The 22,054-nt window shown below is 48.7% G+C and overlaps 1 protein-coding gene across 1 annotated transcript in view; it reads left to right on the top strand.

Moving 5' to 3' along the window:
- The window catches only part of GABBR2 (gamma-aminobutyric acid type B receptor subunit 2), a 352,132-nt gene that overhangs the window by 281,075 nt on the left and 49,003 nt on the right, over nucleotides 1–22,054 (top strand). The window contains exons 12-13 of the mRNA XM_040481798.1: nucleotides 5,250–5,357; nucleotides 13,852–13,974. Coding sequence (XP_040337732.1) covers nucleotides 5,250–5,357; nucleotides 13,852–13,974 — 231 coding nt within the window. The remainder of the gene's footprint in view (nucleotides 1–5,249; nucleotides 5,358–13,851; nucleotides 13,975–22,054) is intronic.

Genomic DNA, 22,054 nt, shown 5'->3' with positions numbered 1-22,054 from the left:
ACTCAGCCTTTTTTGCCTTCAAATCCTCCAGTTCCCTCTCTGGTCTTCCTTTTGTGTGCTTGGCTCAGGCACATTTCTGGTGACAAAGAGCTCATTACCTCCTAAGCTGGCGCATCCAGCCTGATCACCTGCACCCCACCCAGCGCTAGCTCCAGAGATTTAAAGGTGAGCATTGTAGGCCGTCTCCCCCAGTAGCACTATCCTGTGGGAGAGGCAGACAGATAATCAGATAGACCGCATTTCAGTGTGACCATCACAGCAGAAACGTGTGTGAGGGCGCCAGTCTCAAAGAGGAGGCAGCTGTGATCTCCCTGCAAGGTCTGGAAGAACTTCTCAGAGAAGGTGGCTCATGAGTTTGGATTTCGGAGGACAGAAAATAAGAATTTGTGAAGGAGATCAGAGAGAGGAATGGCATTCTGGATAGAGGACATAGCTGGTGCAGGAGCCAGAGCAGTTTCGGGGTGGGGGGAGGAATGTTCAAGTAGTGAGGAATTACTTGCATGCAGAGCGCCCCGTGGAGGGTGGCAGGAAAGGTGTGGGGTGGCGGGGTCACACCCTGCTAAGACCTGACCTTCAGTGGGGCAGCAAGGGTTTAAACCTAGGAGACTCGCTTAGATTTGCATTGGAGAACAGTACTGCGGGCGGGGGGCGGGGAGGGTGCAGGGTTGGATGGATGGGCAAGAGGCAAGGAGGGTAGAAAGTCTGGGTGGAAAGTGAGACAGAAGCTGGGCTTAGCGTTTGAATAGGAGAGTGAAGGTGGGGAGGATTCCCCAGGGGGACTTCGGGGTCCCTAACTGGGTGACAGCGGATAGTGTGGATAGTGGCACCACTCCCAGAGCTGGAAGGAAATGGAACCGATGGACTCAGCTTTGGCTGTGCAGTGTGAAGTTTTATGCACAGCTAGGTGTCACCTAAGTCTCCGGTGACAGTGGGCTATGCAGGTCTGGAGCTCAGAAGCTGGGGAAGACACAAGAGACGTGGTTGAAAAAAGTGGTTGAAGCGTGAGAGTGAAGACACTAACCCAGGGAGAACGCTTAGAGGCAAGGAGGGTCCAGGTCTGAACCCAAGGGTCCATTTGCCTCTTAAAGAGATGGTGGAGGAATGGAGAGAGAAATCACATCCCTTTTGCAGAGGCCTCTCCCAGCCTGGGAAGGGCAGCTCTGATGGTGGGGGTCCCACTGTCTTGCTTTCAGACTCTTTCTTCCAGTCTTATTTCATCATGGTCTGAAGAGCTGTCTTTAAATCAGATATGAACACCACAGCGTGCAAGGTGACCCACTGGGATTGTCTTGCAGAAGAGTACAGCTTTTATTTATCTTTGTTTTTTTATATAGAAAAATACGAAAGAAATTCAGCCTTCCTAAGGTCTAACACTTGGACTGGCCCTGGAGTCCCGGTGTGGCAGGTGTGTCCAAGAATCTGATGCAGGAACTCTCCAGAGAACAGCGTGGTTGATCAATCCATTATGCGAGACAGCAATGGGCCATTGTGCCAAGGGTCCCCAGGACAACCCCCAGTTCAGTGATTCACTAGAAGGAGTCAGCATATGGTTGCACTCACAGCAGTGATTTATTACAGAGAAAGAACATAGAGCAGAATCAGCAAAAGGTAAAGACACATGGGGCAAGGTCCGAGGGAAACCAGGTGTAAGCTTCCAGGAGCCTCTCCCAGTGGATCACACGGGACACGCTTAATTCCCAAGCAATGGATGGTGGCGACACATGTGAAAAGCCATCTCCTGGGGAGGCTGACTAGAGACTGTTCCTGGAATTTTTAGTGGGCACCGGCTTAGCACATACCAAAATTCCAGGCTCCTGGAAGGAAAGCAGGTGTGCAGGAAACCACGGTGTGTGCACAAACAGCTCAGGCAAATTGTCACCTCTTATCATTGAGGGGATGGTGGGAACCGTCCCCATGTCCAAGGTCCCAGACAGGCCAGTGGAGAGCCGACCTTGTCACCAGGACTTTCTAAGGACGGTCTCAGGCCTGTTCTGTTAACCCTTTCCTGCCCAGGCCCCCTCAGCCATTCTTCACTTCCCACTTATGGCAACATGTTGCCATTTTCAGATGCCAGGTTAGACTGATATTATCAGGTTTTAACTAAATTGTATTATTGGGTCTTAATGAACTGAGTCTTCCAAAACAGACAAATCACCCCAAAACGATTACTTCAGAGAACCCATAAGTCAAAGCAACTATAATAATGCAAAGCACGTTGGAGTGACACTTCTACCCAAAATAAGAGATCTTTGTCAGCCACATAAAAATCAAATGATATGATTTCATCTCCTACCATCCTTTGGTAAATTTCCACACTGCATTTATGTTCATGTTTCAGATTGTTTTTCTGATAGGAGAACATGGTCGAAACACTTGGAGGCCATTGGTTTTAATGGTCCTGCCAACCCATCAGTATGAAAAGTGTGTAAAGATCTCCCAGGAGAGTGTTCTCGGGTTGGCAGCTACCCCTAGATGTGCCCTGTCCCTTTGACAGCTGACTTCTGGGTTTGGATGAGCCAGCTTTGAGTCAGGAAAGGCAGGAGGAGCATGACATGGGGGAAAGAGGGCTGGGCAGGGGCAAGGCACCGGGTTCCAGGCTCAGCTCTGCAACTGTATGGAGTGGTTGAAAGAAATATTTTTTTAATGTTTATTTTTGAGGGGGGAGAGGGACAGAAAGCGAGAGAGACACAGAATCCGAAACAGGCTCCAGGCTCTGAGCTGTCAGCACAGAGCCTGACGCGGCCTCCAACCCATGAACCGTGAGATCATGACCTATGCTGAAGTCGGATGCTCAACCCACCAAGCCACCCAGGCATCCCAGTTGAGAGAAATACCTTAAATGCCCTGAGTGTCTGAGTTTATTCATCGGCAAAGTTGTTTTCCCAACTCAACTGGTGGCTCAAAAAAAACCACTCTGTTTTGTTGTTGTTGTTTTACTTGTTGTTTTTATCAGTATATTCTTAGCCTCTGATCTAATAATCCTTATTGAATGAACGGATGAATGAGTGAATGAATGAATGATCTGTAAGGTCCTATGCAACTCTGACAGACCAGGGATTTGTGATCTGCTCATTGATTAAGCTCAGGGTGAAATTCCCAGTAATTGAGAATTATTCCTCCCATACCCATTCTGTTTACTTTTCTTGCATCGTTGTATTGTAATATGCGTAATAATGTGACCCTCCTGTGCCTTCTCTAAAGTACTGTTATTCATTCTTGCCTATCTGATTTGTCCTTGTTTTTGAAATTAAAAAAAAAAAAAAGTGAAGTCCTTCCCTATCCTATTGTCAGCACCCACACCTCACACGACCGTGTTTTAGAACAGTTGCTGCGATGCTCTTGTCCTTCCTAGGGGGCCGGCTCTGCCATCCACCCAGTCACGTCCTACTTTTACAAGTAAAATGGAAGGGTGCCTGAGTGACTCAGTCGGTCAGGCATCCGATTCTTGATTTCGGCTCAGGTCATGATCTCACGGTTCATGAGATTGAGCTCCATGTCAGGCTCTGTGCTGACAGCATGGAGCCTACTTGAGATTCTCTCTCTCTGCCCCTCCCTCTCTGCCCCTCCCCTACTCATATTCTCATTCTCTCTCTCTCTCTCTCTCTCTCTCTCTCTCTCTCAATAAATAAATAAACTTAAAAAAAAATGGGAAGGGGAAATGTTCTTTTTCTGTAAAACTGGAGTCTGGAGAGCCAAGTTGCTAGAAAGGCAGAGTAGAAGTACTCCATGAAGGAACTCATCTGAGAGTGTTTCTGGGAACTTCTTACCTGTGCTGATGGCACTCCTGGGCTGGAAGGGCCTATAGCAGCCGGGCACACCTGCTGTGTCTGATTCCTCTGCACACCGAGGGTCTGGCCTGTGCGCTCCATCCTGGCTGTCTCCCTCTGAGTCCTACTAATATTCACCTTCCTGCTGTGTTCAGCTGAGGCCAGTGGGGATCTTTCAGAGGGAACTCAGTTCAGCAGTGCTGAGGGAAAGCAGAAGAAAGACCAAAGCCTAGAACTGGAGCTCACAGAACACACAGCTTTCTCGCCCCAATGAGCAGGAAGCCCTAGAACTCGGTGGCGCGTGGCCTGGAGCTGGGCCAGTGTCCTAGGTTTTGGAGGGTGTCCAGACCAGCCGGTGAGCGTGGAGTCTGGAGACACTGGGGTCTGGCTGTGACGGCAGTGCAGGCAGGGAACAGGCACCCAGGAGGCCCCCACAACCTAACAGATGGTGGCTGGCCATCCCAGCCTGCAGGGCTCCAGGCTATAGGCAGCAGTCAGGGCTGACAGTTCCTGTCACTCACCAGCCAGGGCTGGGGATCAGGAGACATTTAGTCCTGCAGAACAGGTGAGAACCAGATAGGGCCTTAGTCCCAAGGTCCAAGTATGGCCACTGGGGCCAGGCTGGCCTGATGCTGAGTATCCGGATGCTGGGGTCCACAGTGAAGTAGGAACCACATAGTCTGACCGTGGCAGACGGGGCTGGTGGGTAGGACCCAGGCTGCATTCGCTCCTCTCTTTCTCCAAAGGCCTGAGGAGACAGGCCCATAGCAGGTCCTTCTCTAGCCTTCCTCTGTAACTGAACAGCTCCTGCTGTGGCCTGGAGCTGGCCTGGGTATGGCTACCCTGGATCCAGCTCTGGCTGAGTCCTCCCCTGCTCCACCAGAGTGGTGGATTTGCTGAATGCTGGAGAAGGGCCACAGCAGGATGCTTCTCCTACCCAGTCTCAGCCCCTGCGGCTCAGTGTCCTCCCCTACCCTCTGCCTACAACCCGGGAGCTGGGAGTCCTGTAGAAGAGGTTCCCAGAGCCATCTGGTCTTCTGTAGACTCAGGTGAGGAGTCAAGAAATCAGCCATTTGTTCACCTCTGCAGGTCTGTCTCCTCACATAGAGGGCTCGCAGGAAGGAAAGGAGGGAGGGAAGACAAGAAGGCTGATCTGTCGCCCCTCAGTGGTCACTTGGTGGTCCTGGGAGCCTCTGTGCCTCTGTCTGCCACTCTGGACTATGGGCCCATGGAAGGCAGAATTTGAATCTCACAGTCCCCTGTGCCCAGGGCTCTGGGTCTGGCATGTGGCTGATGGAACTAAATGTCTATCAAATTGAGATGTGATTGAAGGAGTCTTGATGGTTAGTGAAAGGCCACAGTATGTAGAATAAAAAGTCTGAGTGTCTATTACCTAGAATCCCTCTGTTGGGACGCTCTAATAGATGGTGAAGTCGGTCCACCTAGGAGATGTTAATGTCTCTGTTTTCTCATGGCCTCTAGGTCAGGACCTGGATTCTCACCGTGGGCTACACAACGGCCTTTGGGGCAATGTTTGCAAAGACATGGAGGGTCCACGCCATCTTCAAAAATGTGAAAATGAAGAAGAAGGTAATCACTCCTGTTTCAGGATATTTGCAGTGTTCACTTAGCGTTTATTTAGCAAACATTATTAGGCACCTACGGTGTACCTAGCACTGGGCTATTTGCTGGGGATTCAAGCTAAACACGATGTCCACCCCTGACACCTTCAGCCTTGTAGGGCAACAAAGCATTTACAACACATGATGATAAGGGCTGGCTGGGAAGGTATAGGGGCAACAGGGGTATGAGCACTCAGATGAGGCTTCATGCAAGAAGTGACCCTGATGTGGAGACCTGGACGGGGAGTGGGGGTTAGCTGGGCAGAGGCACATCAAGGGAACTGTGTGCGCGGAGGCCTGGGTTGGGGATCACGGAGGCGGGTGTGTTCACAGAGCTGGCAGAGGTTCATTATGGCCAGGGCATGGTGTTTACAGGGACAGGCTGCCAGAGGAGCCACAGTAAAGAATCTGAACTTGAACTTCCGGGCAATGAGAAGCCCTTGAAAGAGGGGAGTGAAACAGGACACAGACCAAATTTAATGTTTCTATTTTCAAAGAGGCCCTTAGAGGACAGGAGCCCTGCCTTCGTGTGGGTGGAAAGTATTTGCCATCCACGTGGCTGAGTCTAACCAGCATGCTGACTCAGCTTGGCTCTTCGGTGGAACTCCTGGAGAAATTTTCTCCATCACTGTCGTTTTAACTTAACCAGTGGTACTGTCCTTCCCTTGCTCCTCGATAAAAATTCGGGCAAGTCTCATGACTTTGAAGGCCCTCTGGTCAGCAGCTAATATATGGAGCCCATCGTAATATTCAGAACTTCAAACTGCATTTGAGGCACAGCCTCTGCCTCCACCAGTTCAGGCCTGCAGCGGGCCAGCCGCCTGCCCTGGGAGAAGGGGTGTGGCGGGCAGCTTCTCCCCTTTGCCAGCCTGAGCTTTTTCCCTGACGTCCTATCCCCAAGGGTTCTGAACCCTCCGGAGCTGGAGCTTGGAGTGGGGGAAGGGTGGAAGGTTCATTGCCAGGAGCTGCCCTTGGGGTTACTGGGCCTGGAAGAGGTTAAGCAGGTGCTTTAGACTGTCGTAGGGTGTGTCTGTGGGCTTTTCAAAGCCCCCACCCCCCACCCCACCCTGGGACTGGGACTTTCCTTCCTATGGTGCCCATGACATGGGCAAAATACTCCCCCAGGTGGCCATGTGAGGCTTCTTCCCTAGGCGTGCGGAGGCTTCCGCACTCAGGGGCTCACCTCGCCCCTCTAGCAGGTCTTGGACAGGGCCAGCTCTCCCTCCTCCCTGGCCCACATCTGGTGCCCAGGAAAGCACACACGCGTCCTTCGCTCATCCAAACTCGAGGAGTGCTGGCTGACCACACTGCACGGCTGTCCCCTTGTCCCACCCCCTGAGCACCTGGCCAACTGGTCACCTCGGGTTCCTCAGGTGTCTCAGGCTCCCCTGAGCTGCAGGGAGCCCATCAGTCAAGCTGTCTGAGTGTTCTCCTTAAAGCCTCCCTCTTCATGTGAGGTCAAGGAGGAAACATAACCATCCTCTCACTGTGGGGAGAGATCTCAGAGCATCATGACACGTCTTTCCAAAAAGCCTCTTCTTGATTCAACCCCACCCCACCCCACCCCACCCCACCCCAGCGTGCACACACACACACACACACACACACACACACACACACACACACACTTTTTAAACCCCTGACGTGGGTATAACTTGTTTACAGACCTCTCCTCTGCAGATCCTGCATTGTGCCCATATCCCATTTGACAAAGGGCGCTGTTGTTCTGAGTCTTCACTCCAAACTTGCATTTGTCATCCAGTTGCCTGGTTATGAGCCCTGGCACCTGCAGCAGGCAACAAGGCACAGGGGCCAACAGACAAAGCAGGAAAGCAACCTCTCTTCCTTTCTGTTCCCACCACCGACCTGCTATGGGTCTCTCAGCAAATGTCTTCATCTTTCTGGGCCTCTGTTTCCTTATCTGAAAAATGGGGCCATATCGAAATGGTCCTGTCTCCTGAGCTGTGATTCTGCCTGGTACCCAGTGGCCCCATTCATCCATCAGCCCCTCCACCTGCCAGGGCTGCTTGAGGAGCTGCTGTCCAGATGAGGGAGGTCTGTCCTCTCTCCTCTACCCCCTGCCCCATACCTGGACCACCTAGGGAAACTGCAGGCTACATTTAGAGGGAAGAAAGAATCTGTCCCTGCCACCCACTGCCGATGTTCACTGGAAGGGCCCTCCCTCATGGGCCTCTGCAGTATTTGTGACAACTCCTTTCCATCTATAAAATGAGAAGCCTAGCCACCCAGTCCTTCTCAGACCTAACTATACATTTCAATCAAATGGGAGCTTTAAACTCCAAGAAGTGACACAGCCCAGACCAATGAAACCACCTCACTGTGGCTGGAACTGAGCATCAGGAGTTTTTAAGACTCTCCCAGGTGATACTGATATACAGCCAGGGTAGAAGATCTCTGATCTGCCAGGGCCACTCAGAGTGTGGGCTGGACCAGCAGCAGAGGCATCACCTGGGAGTTTGTTAGAAATGCAGATTCTTAGGGAGCCTGGGTGGCTCAGTAGGTTGAGCGTCTGACTTCGGCTCAGGTCATGATCTCGCAGTTCAAGGGTTCAGGCCCCTCATCAGGCTCTGTGCTGACCGCTCAGAGCCTGGAGCCTGCTTCAGATTCTGTCTCCCTCTCCCTCTGCCCCTCCCCCACTGGTTCCCCACCCCACTTCTCTCTCTCATAAATAAACATGGAAGGAAGGAAGAAGAAAGAAAGAAAGGAAGGAAGAAAGAAATGTAGATTCTTAAGCCCCACTCCAGCCCTAAGAATCAGGATCCTGGGGTGGAGGCCAGCCCTCCCAGCCATGCTGATGCAATCAAAGTTTGAAAAGGCTCCAAGTGACCAAGTGACTTCTGGGGCCCCTCCTGCGCTGTGGCTGTGGTTAGAGACGCTCTGCCATTTACGACAACTCCATCCCGGTTTTGAAGAATCACAATGTTGATTCCTTTGTGTCAATATATGATTCATCCATATTGTCATCTGTAATCAAGAACCAGCCTTTATTTTCCATTACTCATGTGATCGCTGAGCAAGAACACTCCAATTGTCTGGCAACAATTGACAAAACACGTCAGGGAAGATTTCAGAGTTTAGTTGTCTGAAAGCTACACGGAGGGCGGAGCTGGGATGTAGCCACACCTTGCTGCACACATTGCCAAAGTCAGGAGACTCACTGGCTGGGCGGCTGGGCAAACAGAACGCGGGCTGCTGGGGGGCCAGGCACCCCAGGAAGGGGCTTATCTGACAGACCGCCGAAGGCTTTGTGTACAAGGTTTGGTCACCCGTTTTGTCTAGTACAAAAATGACTAAAGCCAGATGAGCACGCCGTTCCAGGGTGAGAAACTTTTTCCTCTAGTTTTGCTTTCTAGGCATTTTCCAGAACAGGTTTGCAGTGCTGCCCCCAAGCATCCCTTATCAACAAATAAGAGGAGGTAGAAGAGAAAGTTATGCCTTATATGGATCAAAAGCTCAAGTTCGGCAACCAGGTGGTCTTAAAAGGGTTGTGGCAATTACAGGTCAAAAGTAGGATTGGATTCTCCATGATTCCGACCTTTTATATAGCCAAGGTTGGTTTTTATTGTTGTTGTTTTATTAGGGTTTTTTTTTCAGTTTAGACTTATTTGTAAGATGGACCCTTTAACTTTTTTACCGACACGTATACTAGATTTACAGACGTTTGTAAATGCAATATATGCTTTTCTGCATAGTCTTTTTGTCCTTTTCTTCCCTCTCTGGCTCCCGCCTCCTCTCCCTGCATCCACAGTGGCATGCCCTCCCAGACACACAAGCACAAACTTCACCCCATATGGCCACATTTTTTAAAGACGCTAAAGGAAAAGGAGCTTATTAAAGGATATACTGGCATGCAGTGACTTATTGCTTCCAAATCTGATATTTTTATAGCATGTTCTAGTTTTTTCTAAAACTCAATCATACAATCTTGAATTGGGAGACTTAGTGCAGTTTTTATTCTGCCTCTTACTAGGACCAAATTGAAACATTGAGACAAGAGCAGTAGGTCAGAGATGAGATGTTTTGTTCCGGGGGCAGATGATTTTTTTTTTTTTTAAGACAAAGAAAGTTCACGGGGCGCCTGGGTGGCTCAGTCGGTTAAGCGTCCGACTTCAGCTCAGGTCATGATCTCGCGGTCCGTGGGTTCAAGCCCCACGTCGGGCTCTGTGCTGACCACTCAGAGCCTGGAGCCTGCTTCCTATTCTGTGTCTCCCTGTCTTCTCTGCCCCTCCCCCGTTCATGCTCTGTCTCTCTCTGTCCCAAAAATAAATAAACGTTAAAAAAAAAAAAAAAAACTTAAAAAAAAAAAAAGACAAAGAAAGTTCACTACAGAGGCGCCTGGCTGGCTCAGTCAGTGGAGCATGAGACTCTTAATCTCGGGGTTGTAAGTTCGAGCCCCACGATGGGTATAGAGAGTACTTAAAAAACCTTTCTTTGTAATTAAAAAAAAAAAGGAAGCTCGCTACCAATATAACTTGGTTCTGTTGCAGACAATGACATGGGCACATCACCTCAGATCTTCCTGTGGACTTAGCTTCGGCAAAATGGTTTTTGGCAGCTTCACCAGGGAGTACCAGTTACCTGAGTGATATGCTGTGTACAACTCCAGGAGGCACCTTTCATTTTGTATTCCCCCTGGAATGGCATCCCTGGAACTAGGCAATGAGTTGGTCCTAGCAGAAGGCCAATTCGAATCAGTCAAAAGATCTGAAGTCTCTTGAAGAAATAAAGAAATGCTCTTTTCTGTAAACCAGGAGTCAGACAACTATTTCTGTAAAAAGCCAGATAGTAAATACGTTAGACGTTGCAGGCCACAGAGCTGCTGTCGCAACCACTAAACTCTGCTGGTGGAGAATGAAAGCAGCCCGAGGGAATGGCTGTGTTCCAATAAAACTTTATTTACAAAAACAAGCAGTGGGCCAGATCCATGGTTTGCTGACCCCTACTCTAGACAACAATGGAAAGTGACATTTAATAAAAACAGCCAACCGCTGTTGAGCAGTTATAGTCAGACAGACTTTGGTAATCCAGTGCCGTTTGTGTGGTTACTGCTTCCATTTGGTAGATGAGGAACCTGGCTCAGAGGGGTTAAGAAACTTACCCAAGGCCACACAGTTAATTAGTAAGAGTCACACTCAGATCTGATTCCAGAACCTGTGCTCAGTCATTGTTACTGTATGCCTTTGCACTCAGGGACAATGGAGCACTGGTAGCCTCCTAGCTTCAGAGAGAGAACTCAGTGTGATGGCATCAGTGTGCACCGACATAAAAGTGTTGCGCACGTTCAAGGTCACTGCCTCCTCGAAGGTAGACTGTGGGAAGAGTCGTAGACCTTTTGTCTCACAGACCCTGTGAGACATGCTAGCGCTTGCTGGTGGGGGAGTTTTGGGGAGGGAGAGCGGACTCGAGACTGAAGCCAGCCACTCCGCCTACCTGCTATTTATGGCACCAGCGTCCTCCTGACCATCACGGTGTCTCTGAATCAAGCCTCCTCCCTGCTTACCGGGACAACTGTCTCAGCTCCTAACTGGCCTCCTCCTGCAGGCTCCCTGCCTCAGGTCTACCCCTCCAGGCTGCAGAGAGCTCCCCATGACTCTACTGCTTAATGATGCTTCAGCCTCCGGCAGCCCCCTGTCATGCAGGCTTTCCACCTCACTAGCCCCCTCTCTAGCCACCCCCACCCACCCCACTCACACAAAATCTCTCACAGAAAGATTAGGGTGTTTCAAACAAAAGAACCAGCACCTACAAAGGTCTGGAGGGCAAAAATCACAACTCTGCCAGAGACTAGGGTGTGGTTAAGCATTAACAAGTCCGTGGGGGGGGGGGGGGGGGAATAGTTAGGCCACTCTTGGGAAAGGCTTGAATGCCAAGCAAAGGAGTTTGGCTGGATTTATCCTCCCCGCCCCGGTGAGGGGGGGTCATAGAAGAATCCTGAAGCAGGGGCGATGTGATGCGCTCACTCCCCTGAACCAGCCCCTCAGCTCTCCCAGCTGCTTCTTCTGTCTGACATTCCCTTCTCCCCAGTGGCCCCCAGCAACTCCTCTGTGAAGCCACCTCCTCTCCTCCCGGTACCCTCTTGTAATCATCCCTGGCAAGTCTGTCTGTCCTCCTAACCCTGGAGGGCAGCACCAGGGTCTGTCCATCTCTGCATCTCCAGTGCCCAGCACAGGACCTGGCCCTGCATGGGTGCTCAGGGCATATTTTCCTGGGCCATCATCCATCAACCAGTGCCTATTGAGCACTTTTCCTATGCCAGGCCTCAGACAGGCACTAAGAATACAGTGATGAGCAAAACCAAGTCATGCAGAGTTCACAGTCTACAAGGGAGTAGGGATACAAATCAAATGATCCCATATATATAGGTGAAGTTGCAACTGTCGTAGGGGCTCTGAAGACGAGGAATGTGGCCATAAACTCCAGTGAAATGTCCCCCAGCCTTCTAGCAAGGACAGGGAGAAGAAGGTGCGTTCCCTGAAGGGTTTGGAGGCTGTCAGGTGGGGAGGGTGGGAACCTGCAGCAGGAGATGCCCCGGAGGGAGTAGAACCTGGGCCCTGGGCAGGAGACAGTAACCTTGAACTTACAGTGCCACTTCCTCCTGGCCTCTTTCTGAGAGCTCATTCTTTTTTTCCCCCAAACTTTCCCCAAGAAGGTCTGAGAGCCAGTCCCTCTATCAGACACCGGGGCACAGAGGGGAGACGAGCTGGTCCCTGCCCCCACTCAGACCGGAACACATCTGCAGCATACACCCTGTGCAGGGCGTGCCTGGGTTCACTGAGAAGCACCTCGGGCTCGGTGCTGAGAAGGGTGTAGCAGGAAGGTGGGAGAAGGACCTGCCAGGGTCCAGCACAGCGTGGCCCCTGCCTGCAGGCTCCAACAGCCCTGGGTGAGCGTTAAGTAGGGAGGCGCCTTCCAGCCTGTCCCCCGTGTCCTCAGCTCCCTGGGCATGTCTTCCTTATGCCCCAATTTCTCAGGGCTAGCAGGGAGTTGCCTAGTTCCCCAGAGAGCAAGGGTTAAGCTGGATTTCTATAAACCATCAGTGGTTCACTGAATGCTTCCAGAAAACCTCAAAGAGGGGGGCTTTACCAGTGCCCAGTCCCCAGGTAAAGCGGTTTGGGTGGATTTGATCTCTTTGGCAGGAACTCAGCAATACATTTCTGTTCTTCTACAATTCGGCAACAGAGAGACCTCTTGAGTTTCTATTTCTCTTTTTAAAATGGCTTTAATCATTAAAAGCCAGACCTGGTGATATTTCTTAAGCTTCTGCCTCAGTTTTGTTTGTTTTTCTATAGCCTCTTCCCGAATGATTTCATCACATGAGCTTTGGGGGGAGGAGGCACATAAAGGTGCAATGAATGAAATACAGGTTGTCTTTGGTGCTGGCCACATTTGTCCCCAGGGCCAGTCCCCGTCTAACAGACATAAAGTGGAGTGGGAATTTCGCAGTGTAATAAAGATATCCCAGGCTGCAAAGAGGGATGGAAATTATATTTCTTCTTTTTATACTCCTTCATCGCAATTCAATCTATCAAACTTTTAAGTGTCTACTGCTTGCCAGGCCCTGCTCGGTACCAAGGATGCACAAAAAATAAAATTGGCTTCCCTTCTGTTACGGTCTCCCCAGTTTACTGAGGAGGACAAACATGTAACACGATATAGCATCTGGTCACTATAGCATCTGGTTTGTGCTATAAATGTTTGAGGGTGTGGACTGTAGAGAAAGGAGGAGCTTGGTTTACATCTGGACTTCACCTCTTACTAACTATATTACACTGAGCGAGTTACCTAGCCCCTCACAAACCTTGGTGTCTTCATCCATAAAATGGGAATAATAATAGTATCTGCCTTTGTAAGAGATCATGTATGTAACCCATTAATAAACCTAGAGGCAGGCACAGAGTAAGTATTCATTAAATATTAGCTATTCTTCTCCTTGGTGTTACTATTGTTACTTCTGATAAGTATGTGAACAAAGTGCTATGGGAGTGATTAATTCTGCTGTGGGAGTTACAGGGGACTTCACAGAGGAGGTGACAATGGACCTGGGTCTCTAGGGATTATTAGGAATTTGCCAGACAGAAAGAATAGGATGTTTCAGATAATAGAACTGGCACCTACAAAGGCCTGGGGGTGGGAGTTGGGGGGGGGGGGGGTTGGGGGGAAAGGGAAAGCGGTGAAAATCACAGCAGGTCCAGAAACTAGGTGTCATCAAACCTAACTAAGTGCACATGTGTGTTCTGGGGAGTGGTCGGACCAAGCTCATGAAAGGCCTTGAATGCCAAGCAAAGGAGTTTGGCTAGATTTATCCTGCAGGTGATGGAGAGTCCTGAGAGATTCTAAAACTGAGGGTGACACGATGCTGTCACTCCCCTGAGGCAGCGCCTCAGCTGCTATTCGGGAACCTCCCTCACGTCTGCTCCCTTCTGCCCCTGCCCTGCCTGCAGATCATCAAGGACCAGAAACTGCTGGTGATTGTCGGGGGCATGCTGCTGATCGACCTGTGCATCCTGATTTGCTGGCAGGCTGTCGATCCCTTGAGGAGGACTGTGGAGAGGTACAGCATGGAGGTAAGCGCCGGCCCCAGCCAGAAGGAGGCTGGAAGGCTCGCGAGCTCCCACAAGCGCTGGGACAGGGAGGCGGCACAGCTCCCTGGCTGCCCAAAGTGCACTGCTTAACAAGAACTCAAGGTAGTTATGGGGGAATCTTCACAGCTGCACAAGGGCCCACGTTCCCTGTCAGAAACTCCTCATTTAGTTCTGTTTCCTTCCATCTGAGACCTATTTCAGAAAGGCCAGATAGAAAGCCTTCACTCCCATGGAAAAAAAAAAAACAAAAACAGTGAAAGAATTGTCTAGTGATATTAATACATGCAGAAATAAGAAATGTTGGGCCCTTTAAATGAGTATATTCTCTGCACATTGCAGAAGCCCCCATTTGCATGATCCGTTGGTCCAGAAATGAGACTGCGTTCCAACCTCCCTTATAGGAAGTTCCCTAAGGAGTGCCACTAGGGAGTAAACATCCTGATAGCTCCTTCTAGTTACCATATGATTTTCCAGGTGGTAAGTGCTGTTAACGTAAAGAACCTTACATAAAAGTACTGTTAAGTGTGTATTGTAATAGTCTTGCGTTCGGCCTTGCCCTTTACTCACACTGGTCTTCCCAGGGTGCTCCAAATTAGGGAAGTTCAAGACCCTTTGGAGGTGGTGGTTTTGTTGTCTTGCTGTTAGAGCAGTTAAACTTGCCTTGGTGGGAGAGAGCTGGGCTCCAATGGCTTGAACGCTGCGCCGTGCATGGTGATCTCCATACAATGTAGCAAATTCTGTTGAGAGACCTGGAGTTTGCATCGTTAGAGAAATCTTTTTGCGCAATGTAGTGTGGATTCTTAAACTAACATGGAAATAGTCGTTTTATGCACTGGGGACAGAGGTTTTTACCCTTCTGGACAAGAAGGTTTTCTAGCACATAAGACGCCCAGCTTCATTTGTAGGGGAATACATAGAGGGTTTACTCGGCGCAGGGAGAAGTCACGAAGCTGGAGCCGTGTTAGAGGATGCTATTCTGTGCCAGCGGGGTTGCAGGAGAGAGCTTTAGGGCTGGGCTTGCATCTCCCGGCCTTCCAGCCTCACTTTGGAAGGAAGCAGGACTCCAGAGAGGCACAGCCAGGACTGCCAAGGAGGATAACCTGGACGCGGACCGTACCCACAGCCAAAAGGGCAGGAGGTCAGAGGCAGACAGACTGTTTCCAGAGGGGAGGTGGCACCTGGTCACCACTCATGGTGCACAGTTGGCAAAGTTCACCCCGGGGACTTCCTCATCCACTGCCAGAACAGGACCTGGAAATCCAGACAGGATGTCAACAGGAGGAAGAACCGTCATGGCTAAGCGGGCCTCCCGGCTGGGGAGAACCAGGTTGGGTGCTAAACACAAGCCCTAATGCCAATAATGGCAACAGCAATGACGGTGATGGCTAGTTCTGCGTGTTAACTCACTAGATCCTCCCAATAATTACAGAACAGGTGATGTCCTCAACCGCATTTTAATGATGAGGAAACAGAAACCCAGAGAGATTTAATTTACGCAGGTTACCTAGCAGGTTAGCGGCAACACCACGAACTACCCTCTCATCCATACCCTACCCTGCCTTTCAACACACAGATGGCACTCTGTGGGGTTTAGGGGCTCTCGTAGACCTTTGGCCATCAGCACAGGTCTGTGAAGTGGGCAGGGCAAGGGAGCGTTTTCAGGTCGTGTAGATGAGGGCTCAGATTAGAGTGCAGTCCAGAAAAGTGGGGGGTGGCGGGCGGGGGGCGGGGAGGGGGACTGGGGCAGGATGTCAGGGAGGGAGAAAGCAAGTCAGGCAGAGCCAGCCAGAAGACCTGGATCTGGGCAGGTGGACAGAGGCCAGACCCTGCTGGCTTGAAGCCTAGCCGTGGGTGGCTGGGGAGGCGGGGCATTGCTACCTCCACTGGAGGTTAAAGTGGAGGCCAGGTACGCACTAGGGGTCCCCCAGGCTGTGGCCGTGGCAGGGAGAGGCCGCAGGGCTGGCGTCAGCCTGAGTCAGCAGACTCCGGAAATAGATCCGGGAAGCCTGTCCCCCTGGACCCTTTAAAGGAGATCAACCTTGTGCAGTCCGATCCGTGTTAAGTGACAGTTTGCTATCACTGACCTTACCTTTCTTTCTTCCTTTCTGAAACAAGTACTGAGGCTCTCAATGGCTCTGTGCGGAGAATTGCGGTCCATTTGCAACCTTTCGGGGCATTGGGTCTCAAAGGCTGGAGCTGTGGGGTGCCATGGAAAAGCCTCACTGCGTAGATGAGGAGACTGAGTCTGGGGACGGGATGTTCCTGCCCAGGGGCATCCAGAGTTTCCAAGGTGGAGCCTGGAGGAGAGCCAGCTCCCTGGCTCTCTGCCCAGAAATTCCGTCTCTGTGTTTCCCTCCAGGTATCTGCTGAGATTTCTCTCTGAACCTTTTCTGGCCTGCTCCTCTTTTTCTCCTCTTATTTTAGGGTTGCCCTGTCATTCTGTTGCCATGGTAGCAGAACCCTTTGATTTGTCGACCCACAGCCCTGTAGGCTTATTGTCGGTTTTCAGCACCAAGCAGTCGGTTGATTTCTCTCAGACCCTCCTCTGTTGGACACAACGTGGTGGTTGAACAGTGTGCCTGGGGGATGAGGTGTCCTAAATTCTCCTTCAAGGGGCTGTTTTTCCCAGGACCCCCCAGTGAGAGAGAAAGTCTTTGCTTGGGGGAGAAGTGATCAAAGATCTTTGTCGTCTGTCCCTACCTCCCCTCACCTCTCTTGGATGACTTCCGTTGTTCTGAACACTCTGAACAGCTCAAGATTTCAGTCATAGGCCTTGCTCTGTGTTACACTTTCAAGCCTTTGCCCGTGCTGTCCCTGCTTCCAGAACCTTCTCTGATAAGTAAATCAACTTCAGTTCCAGACCCCTGTGTTATCTCTACAGGGATGTGTCCCTGAGATTCCTGGGTCTACCAGATTTAAGCTCCTGCTCCTCCTCCACTCCTGTCCCTAGCTTCCTGACATTTCCCCTGTCGGCACACTTAGTGTGCTGTTTGTCTCTGCTGAGTGCATCCCTGCCCCTACCGCTGCTGGACCGCCAGCTTCTCCAGGACAGAGCCAGGTCAGAGAGAGAGACACACACACACACACACACACACACACACACACACACACACTGCCCAACCAGTACCTCTGCACACGGAGGTAAGCACGGTAGCCGTGGCCCTTGATCTCATGGCCTCCCCACAGGCTAGTTGATGGGCAGACAGCAAACACAGAAAGAAGCACGATCCCTTTAGATCACATAGCATATTTAGATTCTGATAGCAGTTAGAAGTAAATTAGCAGGATGAAGAGTTGGCAGATAATGGGAAGAACCCCGCGGGGGAGATTCTCCCAGTGAGAGCATGTGCAAGTGTCCGGAGAATGAAAATCTGATTCTGGAGTCCTACTGGAGACATCCCAGCTCCACACCCTTATTCATTTCCATGCAATAAATATTTATATGGCACTTGTTACGTGCCAGATCATATTACGTGCCAGCATAGAATGTATGATCTATCTATCATTTTAAAAATTTGGATACTTAATAGACTTTGTTGCTTAGAGCAGTTTTTGGTTTACAAAAAAGAAATTAACAAAGTACAGGGAGTTCCCGCATACACCCCACGGTTTCTTCTATTAACATCTTGCATTGTGTGATGTATTTGTTAACTGATGAATCAATATCGATTCATTATTATTTACTAAAGTCCATAATTTATCATTAGGTATGGTTCACTCTTTGTGTTGCACATTCTGTAGGTTTTGCCTAATGTAAAAGTCATGTGTCCACCATTACAGCGTCATACAGGACAGTGTCACAGTCCTAAATATCCTCAACAATTTACCAACCGCTGGTAACCACTGATCTCTTTATTGTCATGATAGTTTTGCCTTTTCCAGAATGTCATATGGTTGGAATCATGATAGGTGGCCTTTTCAGACTTTAAGTTTCCTCCATGTCTTTTCACGACTTGGTAGCACATCTCCTTTTATCACTGAATAATATGCCATTGTATGGATATACCATGGTTTGTTTATCTATTTGCCCATCAAAGGACACCTGGGTTGCTTCCAAGTTTTGGCAATTATGAATAAAGCTGCTATAAGCATTTTTGTGTAGGGTTTTGTGTGGACATAAGTTTTCAACCCATTTGGGTAAATACCTAGAAGCATGATCACTGGGTCATATTGCTAAGTCTATGTTTAGCTTTGTAAGAAACTACCAAACTGTCTTGCAAGGTGTCTGTACCATTTTCCATTCCCATCAGCAGTGAATGAGAATTTCTGTTGCTGTACATCCTGACCAGCATTTGGTGTTGTCAGTGTTTTGGATTTTAGCTGTTCTAATAGGTATGAAGTGATACTGCATTGCTGTTTTAATTTGCAATTTTTTAATGACCTGTGATGTAGAGCATCTTTTCACGTACTTATCTGCCATCTTGGTATCTTCTTTAGTGAGTTGTCTGTTTAGATCTTTTACTCACTTTTTAATTAGATTGTCTTCTTATTGTTGAGTTTTATTTATTTTTTTTTCAATATATGAAGTTTATTGTCAAATTGGTTTCCATACAACACCCAGTGCTCATCCCAAAAGGTACCCTCCTCAATACCCATCACCCCCACCCCCACCCCTCCCTCCCACCCCTCATCAACCCTCAGTTTGTTCTCAGTTTTTAAGAGTCTCTTATGCTTTGGCTCTCTCCCACTCTAACCTCTTTTTTTTTTTTTTTTATTGTTGAGTTTTAAAATTTCTTTGTGTATTTTGGATGCAAGCCCTTTATCAGATTTGTTTTGCAAATCTTTTCTCTCAGTCTCTATCTTGTTTTTCATTCTCTTAACATTGTCTTGCAAAACAGAAATTTTTTACTTTAATAAAGTCCAGCCTATCCTTTTTTTTTCTTTCATTGATCATGTTTTTAGTGCCATATTTAAAAACTCGTTGCCAACCCCAAGGTCACCTAGATTTTCTCCTGTTATCTTTCAGAAGTTTTATAGCTTTGCATTTTTCACTCAGGTCTACGGTCCATTTTGAGTTAATTTTTGTGAAAAAATACAAGGTCATTTCCTAGATTCATTTTTATGCATGTGAATGTCTTGTCGTTCCAGCACCATTTATCAAAAATACTATCCTTTCTCTATTGCCTTTGTGTCTTTGTCACAGATCAGTTGACTGTATTTGTATGGGTCTATTTCTGGACTCTCTATTCTGTTCCATTCATCTATTTGTCTCTTCTTTTGCCAATACCACATTGTTCTGATTACTATAGTTTTATAGTAAGTCTGGAAGTCAAATAGTGCCTGCTCTCCAACTTTATTCTTCTTCAATATGGTATTGGCTATTCTTGGTCTTTTGCTTCTCCATGTAAACTTTAGAATCAGTTTGCTAATGTCCACAAAGTAACTTACTGGGATTTTGTTTGGGATTGTGCTGAATCTATAGATCAAGTTGAGAAGAACTGATATCTTACAATATTGAGTCTTCCTATCCATGAACATGGAATGTCTCTCCCATTTATTTAGCACTTCTCTGATTTATCAGAGCTTTGTAGATTTCCTCACATAGATCTTATACATATTTTGCTAGATTTATACCTAAGTATTTTATTTTGCTTTTGGTGAAAATGCAAATGGTATTATGTTTTTAATTTCAAATTCCAGTTGCTCATTTCTGGCATATAGGAAAGAAATTGGCTTTTGTATACTAACCTATATCCTACAGCCTTGCTATATAATTGCTTATTAGTTCCAGGAGGTTTTTTTTGTTGACTCTTTGGAACTTTCAACATAGATAATCATGTCAACTGCAAACAGACAATTTTATTTCTTTCTTCCCAATCTGTATACCTTTTATTTCCTTTTTTGTCTACTATTTGTATTAGCTAGGGCTCCAAGTTGCAATGTTGAATAGGAATGGTGAGAAGGGAGCATTCCAACTTTATTCCCAATCTTAGAGGGAAAACATCTAGTTTCTCACCATATTAATTATTAGTATATTATTTTTTTCTTAAAGTGTGTGTGTGTGTGTGTGAGAGAGAGAGAGAGAGAGAGAGGGAGAGGGAGAGGGAGAGTTCTGCTGGCTAAAGTCAAGGGTGCCTTTGGGGAGGTGACAGGAAAGACAAATGAAGACGTGGGCAGAGCTGGTCGTTAGGGACATTACGTGCTAAACAGAGGAGGTTAAACTTCAAAATTAAAGACATTTAATCAGGGGAGTGACATGATCAGATTTGCCCTGGCTGCAGAGTGAGAACAGATGGAGGGGCGAGGCTGGAGGCCCAGAGATGGCTCAGAGATGGGTTTTGCTATAATCCAGGCAGGAACTGATGGTGACCTAGAGCAGGACAGTTGCAGCGGGAACAGGGAGAAGCAGGTGGCTTTGAGAGAGATTAAGGAAGCAGATGTGATGAGACTTGGTGATTGATTGACTCTAAGGGATGGGGCAGGGAGACAGCAAGGGCAATGCCCAGATCTCTGGGTGGTGGATGGCAGACCTCTTCACTGAGGCAGGGTGCAGAATAAGGAGCAGGTTTGGGAGGGAATGTGAGGAGCTCACTTCTGGGCAGAGTGGCTCATATTGGATACAGGGTCCTAGAGCACGAGGGAGTAGTTTGTCCTATAGATAGGGATTGGAGGAGGGGGGCTGTGGGCATGAGTGCTGTCACCCAGGGAGTGGGTGCAGTGACGAGTGAAGATGTCCTGACTGGAGCCCGAGGAACTACAAAGCAGTGATGGGGACAGAAGAAGCCTGGGAAGGGAATTTTGAAGCAGTGGTCAGGAAGGAAGGGAGTAGCCAAGAGAGAGAGCTGTCCACAAGCTGGGCCATGGGAGAGAGAGCTGCCCATGCACAGGGGGCATTCGAAGGTGGGAGAGCTCCCTGAGACAAACACCACAGACCAAGGGGAGGGCTGACAGGTCCACCCCGACTTGGCCCCGGGCTTGTATCTCCCCCATATCATCTCATCCCTCTCTTCCTCTGCTTTACAGAGTCTGACGGGAAGATGGGCCGTTTCTGCATTTCAGATATAGCAGGTGTGGGCAAATCTGCCAAGCAGGCTAAACGGGGGTTTTTAACTGTGATTTGTATTCTTCAGAAAAAAGGGAAAGCACTTGTGTTTTGATACTACTCTACCAGTGGTGATGGTGAATAGGTGTTACATACACAGGTCTGGAGTTTGGGGAGACATGTAAGACATGTAAGGGAGATGGGAACTTGGATATGGTCAACACACCGATGGCATTGAAAACCTTGGATGAGAGCCCTTCAGGGGGAGGGAAACAAGCATAGCCCCTCAATCAATCCAGTGTTTGAGTATCTAGTGATACTCCCATATCAGGAAGGTAGGAAAGAAACACAAAGGACCTAGAAGGAGAAGCCACCAAGATAGGAAGGAACCCAGATGAGTCTGGTGTCTAGGAAACCAAATGAAGAAAGTGTTTCAAGGGGGAAGTTTTGACCACGTGTGTCAAATGCTGCTTTTAGATCAAGTAAGATGGAAACCAAGAATTGACACTGGGCATGTGTGTTCATACACACACACCCATATGGCATTTTTTTTTTCTTTTAAGGAAAATAATTTGAGATGATTTCCCCTGGAAGTAAAAGCAGTGCATACTCATGGTGTGAAGACAGCCTGTGAATCTAGGTGGAAGAGTTGTTTGGGGTTTTTTTCCCAAGCCTTCCTTTTACACCAGACCACCACCTCCACCTCCACTCTGAAATGGTTTTGAATGAAGAGAAAATGGTGGACAGCACGAAAAATCACCGAATGTTGAACACCCCTCAGAGCCACAGGGCAGCATCCTTAGACCACCTGCCCTCCCTGAAGACATTCCCCCATCTGCTCCCAGGCAGGTGGCAGTAAGAGATGGAATCATGTGCAATACAGGCACCCATGGGAGCCATGTGTGTGGCGTTTATTTATGGAAATGGTGAAAGGCTGTCTCCATAGGCTGCAAGCATTCTGCATCAAGAATTCCCAGCACTCCGGGTTCTGTGGCTTTCTGGCCATTCAAGCAGTCATCACGTTAAGGGCAGTTTGGAATAGAGGGGTATTTCAAACTTCCCTCCACATTCCATGCTTTT

Source organism: Herpailurus yagouaroundi, unplaced genomic scaffold (assembly GCF_014898765.1).
Source record: "Herpailurus yagouaroundi ecotype Mexico unplaced genomic scaffold, PumYag 160, whole genome shotgun sequence".
Taxonomy (NCBI): domain Eukaryota; kingdom Metazoa; phylum Chordata; class Mammalia; order Carnivora; family Felidae; genus Herpailurus; species Herpailurus yagouaroundi.
Note: the sequence above shows the minus strand (reverse complement) of the source record. Positions and strands in the feature narration are given on the sequence as shown.